Source organism: Rhagoletis zephyria, unplaced genomic scaffold (assembly GCF_001687245.7).
Source record: "Rhagoletis zephyria isolate East Lansing unplaced genomic scaffold, Rhagoletis_zephyria_1.1 Rzeph_scaffold_01522, whole genome shotgun sequence".
NCBI classification, from domain to species: Eukaryota; Metazoa; Arthropoda; class Insecta; order Diptera; family Tephritidae; genus Rhagoletis; species Rhagoletis zephyria.
The window spans coordinates 9,665-18,876 of record NW_016158606.1 but is presented as its reverse complement, the minus strand read 5'-3'; the positions used below and the strand labels follow the sequence as shown (position 1 = coordinate 18,876).

At 31.1% G+C, this 9,212-nt stretch overlaps 2 protein-coding genes across 4 annotated transcripts in view; both read left to right on the top strand.

Moving 5' to 3' along the window:
* Nucleotides 1-8,044, top strand: part of LOC108364305 (uncharacterized) — a 22,808-nt gene extending 14,764 nt beyond the window's left edge. For 2 of the 3 annotated variants that reach the window (XR_001847744.1, XR_001847745.1), the window contains 2 exons: nt 7,131-7,813; nt 7,976-8,044. Coding sequence is in view for 1 of the 3 variants with exons in the window: in XM_017617929.1 (XP_017473418.1) it covers nt 7,131-7,178 (48 nt within the window). In the remaining 2 variants the exon portion in view is untranslated. Of the gene's footprint in view, nt 1-7,130 lie in introns of all 3 variants that reach the window. The other variant, XM_017617929.1, reaches the window with a different exon arrangement.
* Nucleotides 7,675-8,260, top strand: LOC108364306 (uncharacterized; the record flags this gene model as incomplete). Its single annotated transcript, XM_017617930.1, has 2 exons — nt 7,675-7,813; nt 7,976-8,260. Coding segments are annotated over exons 1-2 (424 nt in total), but the record flags the coding sequence as incomplete, so codon positions are not given.
* Nucleotides 8,261-9,212: the final 952 nt, after the last annotated feature.

Here is a 9,212-nt window from a genome sequence, read left to right as displayed (position 1 = left end):
TAAACGACAAAATCAAAAACAGTTTTAGTGCAAAAAACAAGCCAAACGGCAAATTATGTCACAAAAAAAAATAATTGTTTTTATTATTTTCAGCCAATTTTTAAACCGTTTTCTAAGCCCCTATTTTTTTTAATAAGGCTATTTAAAACAAAACGAAAAACAAATAAACGACAAAATCCAAAACAGTTTTAGTGCAAAAAACAAGCCAAACGNTTTTAACCACTTTTTAAACCGCTTTCCAAAATTATGAAATTGTTCTAATAAAGCACATTTTATTCGTAGNATGCACTTAAAATGTTTATGATTTTGTCGTTGAATTGTTTTTTTGTTTAAGCAGCCTTATTAAAAAAAATAGGGCCTTGGAAAGCGGTTTAAAGCTTGGTTAAAAATAATAAAAACAATTAATTTTTTTTTGTTGCATAATTTGCCGTTTGGCTTGTTTTGTGCACTAAACCTGTTTTTGATTTTGTCGTTTAATTGTTGTCTGTTTAAACAGCCTTATTAAAAAAAAAATAGGGACTTGGAAAGCGGGTTAAAACTTGGTTAAAAATAATAAAAGCAATGAATTTTTTTGTGACATAATTTGCCGTTTGGCTTGTTTTGTGCACTAAAACTGTTTTTGATTTGGTCGTTAAATTTTTTTTTGTTTAAACAGCCTTATTTAGAAAAAAAAGCTCGAAAAAATTGGTTAAAAATAATAAAAATAATTAATGTTTTTGTTGCATAATTTGCCGTTTGAATTCTTCTGTGCATTAAAACTGCTTTTGATTGTGATAAGAAAGCTTCTTAATTTTTTGAATTTTAACCATGGTGATTATTGTTTGTTTAAATTTCAAAGTGGTACATAAAGAAACCGTGTTTGCTTTTCTATTATTTTTAACCACTTTTTAAACCGCTTTCCAAAATTATGAAATTGTTCTAATAAAGCAAATTTTATTCGTAGTTGTTGCCACTTCTTTAATTAAAATTTTGTCAAAAAAATTAGATTCACTTGGAAATGAATAGCTCTGTTCTCTCTCATCTTAACAAAGGGCTATTTCGAGATCGTTGGTTCGAATCCAACTGGCAACAAACATTTTTAAATCTTTTTTTTTTAATTTTTTTTATATTGTAATTATACCTTTTTAATTAAAATTGTCTCTAAAAAATTAGATTCACTTGTTCTCTCCATAAGGAAAATATACGACGGAGTAAAGGACAAGGGGCGCCAAGTAAGGAATAATTACGAACTAAAATAGAAATGCTAATTTATGCCAAAACTACAGAGAGAAACGAATAAATTTTGCTTAATTAGAACAATTTCATAATTTTGGAAAGCGGTTTAAAAATTGGTTAAAAATAATAAAAACAATTAATTTTTTGTTGCATAATTTACCGTTTGGATTATTTTGGGCACTTAAAATGTTTTTGATTTTGTCGTTTAATTGTTTTTTTTTTGTTTAAACAGCCTTATTAAAAAAATAGGGCCTTGGAAAGCGGTTTAAAAATTGGTAAAAAATAATTAATTTTTTTGTGACATAATTTGCCGTTTGGCTTGTTTTGTGCACTAAAACTCTTTTTGATTTTATCGTTTATTTGTTTTTTTTTAACAGCCTTATTAAAAATAATAGGGGCTTGGAAAGCGGTTTAAAAATTGGCTAAAAATAATAAAAACAATTAATTTTTTTGTGACATAATTTGCCGTTTGGCTTGTTTTGTGCACTAAAACTCTTTTTGATTTTATCGTTTATTTGTTTTTTTTTAACAGCCTTATTAAAAATAATAGGGGCTTGGAAAGCGGTTTAAAAATTGGCTAAAAATAATAAAAACAATTAATTTTTTTGTGACATAATTTGCCGTTTGGCTTGTTTTGTGCACTAAAACTCTTTTTGATTTTATCGTTTATTTGTTTTTTTTTAACAGCCTTATTAAAAATAATAGGGGCTTGGAAAGCGGTTTAAAAATTGGCTAAAAATAATAAAAACAATTAATTTTTTTGTGACATAATTTGCCGATTGGCTTGTTTTTTGCACTAAAACTGTTTTTGATTTTGTCGTATATTTGTTTTTTTAACAGTCTTATTTAAAAAAAATGGACTTGGAAAGCGGTTTAAAACTTGGTTAAAAATAATAAAAACAATTATTTTTTTAAGACATAATTTGCCGTTTGGCTTTTTTGTGCATTAAAATCGTTTTTGATTTTTTCGTTTATTTGTTTTTTTTTTTACGAGCCTTATTAAAAAAATAGGGACTTGGAAAGCGGTTTAAAAATTGGTTAAAAATAATAAGAACAATTTTTTTATGTTTGAATTGTTTTGTGCATTAAAACTGTTTTTGATTTTTCGTTAAATTTGTTTTTGTTTAAACAGCCTTATTTAAAAAAATAGGGACTTGGAAAGCGGTTTAAAAATTGGTTAAAAATATTAAAAAAATTAATTTTTTTGTGACATAATTTGCCGTTTGGCTTGTTTTGTGCACTAAAACTGTTTTTGATTTTGTCGTTTAATTTTTTTTTGTTTAATTGTTTGTAATTGTGTGTTTGATTGTGATAAGAAAGCTTCTTAATTTTTTGATTTTTACAATGGTGATTATTGTTTGTTTAAATTTCAAAGTGGTACATAAAGAAACCGGGTTTGCTTTTCTATTATATTATTATCCTTTTCTTCTAAAAATTATTGAGCATTGAAAAAAACAAAAAAAAATTCAAATTTTTTTTTTTTTAATTTTTTTTTTTTCAAAAGTAAACTAGCTCATCTTAGAACGGTAAAAAACGGCAAATTTTGACATAAAGCCTAGTCGTTTGTCTTTGAGTTTGGAGGAGTGCTTCGCTAACTTTATATTAAATTAGCAAAACACCTTATATCTAAAAAATACCGGAGCGACAAAAATATTTTTTCCACAACTAATTAACGGCAAAGAAAACGGCAAATTCATGGGTATATGTGACATTTTTTGCTTGATGTTGTTTCGCTAACTTTATACACATCCTTAACCACTGTTAGTTAAAGTGTGTTATTGAGAGTATGGAAATGCCGCCCCTGATCATATCTATTGTCTTGAACAATGGATTTCAACCCTTTTTCTGACGTACCACATATTTGTGCACATATGTATGTATGAACAAAGTGAACCAAACATGCAAACGTGCATGCACCAGCTGTAATTACTACTATTCTTTCCTTACAGATTTTGGAAATAAGAAAGACCTATCACGCCTTCGGACTGCGGATAAAGAGTCGTTTGTAATTCAATGAGTTTTCAACATAAAAATCCGGGTTAAATGGCAAAGTGTTAAGGAATTTTGTTCCGTTTTAAAAAAAAAAAAAAAACATTATTGTTTTGAATTTAAACACTCTAAGCTACTTCTTCGTTCGCAGTTTGAGTAGCTGGCCTCTAGTTTGGTAGCGACTGCTAAACTTTTCATAAAATTTCAAATTTTCGTTGACTTCTGTATACGTCAAAAGAAACACTTTTACACATTTAGTGGACTCTAAATAAAAATATAAATCGATGAAACTGTGGCTATCTGTCCGTCCTCCCGCCCGTTTGTCTTTGCACACTATAAATATAGTAATAATTGAGATATCTTAACGATATTGGTACGTGTATTTCTTTTGAGCTAAGGATGAGTAGTATTGAAAATGGGCAAAATTAGACAATAACAACAATTACATCCCATGTGATGGAAATTTGGCAAAATACATAAACTGCGTAGGCCCATCCAATTATGATTACATGTGTATATTTCGGTAACCGCTTCACCCATTTCTATAAAATTTGGCAAAGATGTTGGTCTTACAGCCGTGCTCTAACGGACACTTAACTAATGATCGTTAAATGTGTTAATTAATGCTTCCTCTCAGAGTTAAAAGATAAGGGCTTATGAAATTTAAGTATGGTCCAAGTTACGGCCGTTCTTTTTATGGCAACACTCACTTTTTTCGTTGAGTTTGAAATAAAATATAAAATAAGTATTTATATAATTTTACGCACACTACGTAAACAGTCACAATGGCGTAGTGAGTAGAGTACCATTCGACAGATCCGAAGTCCAGCCCTATTGCAGAAAATTATCCTTTTCCTTTTTTTAATTAATATTTTATTTTTTTTTGTTAAATTTCTGGAAACTTATTTAATTTTATTTTTTATGTTTTTAATATTTTTTTTAGATTTTATTGTTTTCAAAAGGAAACTATTTTTTTATTTAATTTAATTTTTGTAAACTGCAAAAAACCAAACAAAACAACTAACAGGTCAATTCTGGCATCTGTCTTTCATCTCACCACTGTCTTTCGAAAGACGAAATTCTCTATCTTGAAAGCTCTTTTCTGTATTTCGTATGCCTAATTAAAATATCTACTAAGGGGGAGGTCTAAGCGTTGTTCTATATATGTATCAATTTTCTAAAAACTAAACGAAAAAAATCAATTCAATAAAAAATAAAAATTTATTTAAGAAAAGCAAAAAAATAATTAAACAAGTTTCTAAATATTGAATGAAATTAAAAATATTATATTTTTTAGACAATAAAACTTGAGAATTAACAGAAAAAATTAATTTAAAAAAGAAAAAAGTACTCCATTACCGCGGATTGAACTCGGATCTCTTGAATGGCACGCCAGTGCTCTGCTCACTGCGCCATTGCGACGGTTACAGTGACGTTAGCGAAATTGAAATTTATTGAAAACAAACAAAAATTTGTATAATCTTTCGTTAAAAAGTTAAGTAAAGGGTTTTCTTCACTTAACTTTAATGTTCATTAAATGCCTTTAACAAATCATTAACGCACTCTGAGAGGGAAACTTTGCAAAACGTTACTGAGGAACACCTTAAGTAATCATTAATTGACTCTGAGTGCGGCTGTAAACTATCTAGGAATAGTCATTGATAATAAATTGAAGTTCGAAGCTCATGTTAACGGTGTGAAGCAAAGGATTGCAAAAAGGATAGGCTTTTTACAGAGATCATGTAAATTTGTATCGAAAAACACACAAAATTCTAGTTTATAAAACCATTGTGGAACCCCATTTCAATTACTGCCCTACTATTCTGATTTTAGTGGCAGATAACGTATTAGATAATTTACAAAAAATTAAAAACAAAGCTATGAGATTTATATTAAAGAAAATATATGACACTCCGACACATGATATGTTGAATGAATTGCAATGGCTCAGTGTCAAGCAGCGTATCCTCTATTTTGTAATGATTTTTATTATTAATATTAAAAATGGTAATTTACCAGAATACTTAAGCAAAAATATTGTATACAATAGAGATGTGCATAATGGAAACACTAGAAATATAAATAATTTTAGATTGCCGCTCTTTACCACGGAACAGGGGCAGCAAAACTTGTTTTATAAAGGATTAAGAAAATTTAATGAACTTCCGGCTGATGTAAGAAACTGTGTTAAATTAACAGTATTTAAAAGAAAATTGAAATCATATTGTCGTACAACAGCAATACGATAGTAGCATTATAGGTTAGATGTATAGATGTAAGTAAATCTAGGCGTAAAAGCTGTAATAAATAAATAGTAAATCTGGGCGTAAAAGCTGTAATAAATAAATAAATAAAATAAATAAATAAGATTTACGTAAAGTCATGTCTGACATACATACTTTAAATTTTAGTGAAATTTTTAATAATGTCGTTTTTGGATGCTAGGTAGGGAAACACTTTCTGCTGCGCCTCTACGTGTTGAAAACCCATCTGTTTCTCGGTTTCGGAAGTGGTTACTTTTTCATTTAACTTTGTTGCCATACTTATTGCCCTTTCGGCCATATCATTTACAACAATAATTTCATTACTGTTAAATTGTCTTCTAAACGAAGGTGAATTACTCGACGCAGAACGTGCTCCCGAGTAGGCAACGCTGGTTTCGAGAAATTGCGCAGTGTTTTTTCTCTGTAGTTAAAATTAAGAGAACTTTTCTTTATATGTATTAAATTAATGAAACTTACCAATTAGGAAGGAACTACTAGTCCTTGTCGTTTTCTCCATTATCGCTTGCATCAATATTGTCTATTTTTTTGATTATGTAGGATAATAATGTTATCATCAGTCGTGCATATAGATTAAAGTATTCCACAATACGACAGTTTTATCCACTCCTGCTTTGGCTTTTGAATTTTTGACGATGTTTGTCAAGTTTGAAAGTGGTTTTCAACATGGCTTCACTTAAGCCAAATTTTTTTTTTTTTAGAGTGGCGCATACACATATGTTAGTGTTTGGCCGAGCTTCTCCTCCGATATGTGGTGTGCGCCTTGATGTTGTCACACAAAGAGGAGGAAGCTACAGTTTTACGCCGACTGCGAACGGAGATTGTATTTCTATGAGAAGCTGTTTTTCATGGCAGAAATGCACTCGGAGGTTTGCCATTGCCTGCCGAGGGACGACCGCTGTTAAGAAAAAAGCTTAATTTACTAGTTCAAATATAATTCGATCTAAAATCTGTTCACTTTTTTAAAAACTACATTAAATTTGCTACAATTTTAAATATTTTAGTTTTGGAAAAATTACTACTATCTGGAAAATCCTAACGAATAAAATTCGTGAAAAATAGTACTAAATTGTCAATTTAGGCCGTGTGGGTATCGTTTTGGTTAGTTTTATTAAAAAACTGAGTACGCCAATCGCTTTAGCGGCTTATTCTTCATGAGGTTGGATATATTTTTTTCTTTCTTGTGTAAGATGAATGTGTTGTCATAAGGCCTGTATGCAGTTCTCAAGAAAAGCAAAAATTCCATACAAAATGACGTACAAGAAATGCCTAAGAAATTTTATTTTGTAAGATTTTCTTGAGGCAGTACGCAATTCTTAAGAAATTTGCTACGCTGTCTACTACGGTTTTCTAAAGTTTTTTGTGAAAAAGGAGCACAAGGCAACCCAGGTTTGCAACAGAAATATATGCCCGTTCCATTATTTCTTGAGGAAAAAGTGAGGCAACAGGCTGGTGAAGTATCAGATGTCAAAATTCCTTGGACACACACACGAAATAATGGCAAATTTTTCTTGACCGTTTTCTTGAGAGCTCCATACAGGCCTTAAGGATCTAAAGTTATAGCAAAACCGTCTTATAAATCGCGGTTTTCGGAGTAGCTCATTCAGTTTTTGCAATAATGATTTTTTTTTTTCATTTTGTAAGGTCTTTAGCGTCCTATTTTCATATTATGCTGCCGGAGGGAGGATCTGAAATACTTTAGCAAAATGTATGGAGAAAATAAGGCATCTAATGTATATGTATGTACGTATTGAGGTATACCCCGACCGTCCGTTATCACGCCGCCCCGAACCACCAAGGAAAAAAATCCTCCTTTTGTTCCTGCTGCAAAAAAAAATTAAAAAGGAAAAAAGATTAATATTCAAAATACCAAACCAAACTTTATACCACAAATACAAAATGCGACCCTGCCTAATGTACACTATATTTGAATGCTACTAAACAAAATAGAGAGGCATCAACCAAGCTACACACTTCACAAAATATCAGAATTCTCTCACCTGAATTTCGTGTAATCTCACCAAACTTTCACAAAAATCCCACCTCCTTGCTATGCTTATCACCACAGTTTATCTCGCAAAAAAGCCGACCTACCTAATGTCCCAAATAAATGGATTTACCGTGCGCAATAACAATACGCCGGGCAAAACTAAGGCAGTCTGCACACGAGGCGTATGGCGTTGTAAAAATGACGGACGAAACGATAAAATTCGTGCAATTAATAGAAAAATATCCCCTCATTTATAATATCACGCTGAAGGAATGCTCTCGAAAGGATTTAACGGAAAAAGCTTGGTCAGAGATTGCTGAAGTGATGAAATGGTCAGGTATGTACATATGCATAGAAAAGTGGTTGAAATATACAATATTTATCGGCGCTTACATTTAAGCACTGAAACAAAAGAAAAATATGTTTACCATTTGAACTTCTAATTTGATCCACAAACCACGACGAGACTATAAACAATTTTATTTTAATTTATTTTTAGGGGCAGAATGTAAGGAGAAATGGAAGAATATACGGAATGGATTTGTCCGAAGTTTAAAACCGTCTCCCAGTGGTTTTTCGGNGAAGCCCTACTATTTTCGAGACATATTGGAGTTTGTTTTGCCGTATGTTCGACCAGTCCAGCATTTGGAACACACCGCAAACTTCGAAATAAAGGAATCTGATGTGCACCACTACGAGGAAGTAGAAACAACTGAAGATGTTGACCACGGCGATATTAATGTAGTGGCTGAAAAACGCAATCATGCCTTTGCCACTCCTTTATGTGTGGAAAACAACAAAAAAAGGAAGAGACTTGGAGAAGCAAAGGATGATGTTGATTAAAAAGTTGAAAATTTTGATGAAAAATTGCTGAATTTTCGCGCGTTTTGCACAAAGTTTAGGAATTATATTTTAATGTTTTTGCCGTAGAATGAAACCACATTTTTATAAAAAATTAGCGGAAAAATATTAGAATGAAAATGGTTGTATATATTGCGAAAAAATTGCTGTGCCAATACTTTGTTCCGACAGGGTATATAAAAATTTGTTACTTTCTATTTGTCAAACACAAAACAAAATGGAATTCATATGCTTATTTGTTAACATTAACCATCTTTTGCCTTAGTTCATGTATAGTAATCCTTGAATGCGAAATATATATGTACATAATTAAACTTCAATTTGGCGCACTGCTGTTCCACTTATTGGACTTTATATTTTCAAGTATATCTTAACAGGTAACATCGCTCATGGTACTGCATAAGGATTAGGCCGTCTTCTCTTGGCAGCAATAGCACTGGAAATGAAATGGTCAACTATGTACACATAAAAAAATCTTTTTGCATTTCTGTAGTTTTGTATTTTATTATTTTATAAACAATAGTTCCACTGCCATGGCAAAGAAACATTTGGCAATAAAAAGTAATTAGTTAGATATTTGCGTAGATCTTGAGCTGAAGAATTTTCATTTAAACTTAAAGTTTCCACTTCTGTTGTAATTCGTGGATTTTCTGGGTTATATTGGTTGCTTTCATTTTCGGGTGCTGTATATAATATCCCGTCTTTTTTTCTAATAAAATTGTGTAAAATGCATGCACTCTGAATTATCCGCTATCCGCCACAAAATAGTATGGAAATTTATTGCCACTTTCGTCATGCGGAAGTTCACTTGACGGCGGTATATTATTGTTGTTTTCCAACCAACGGCCAAATGTCGAAACTCGGAAAACTCCTCC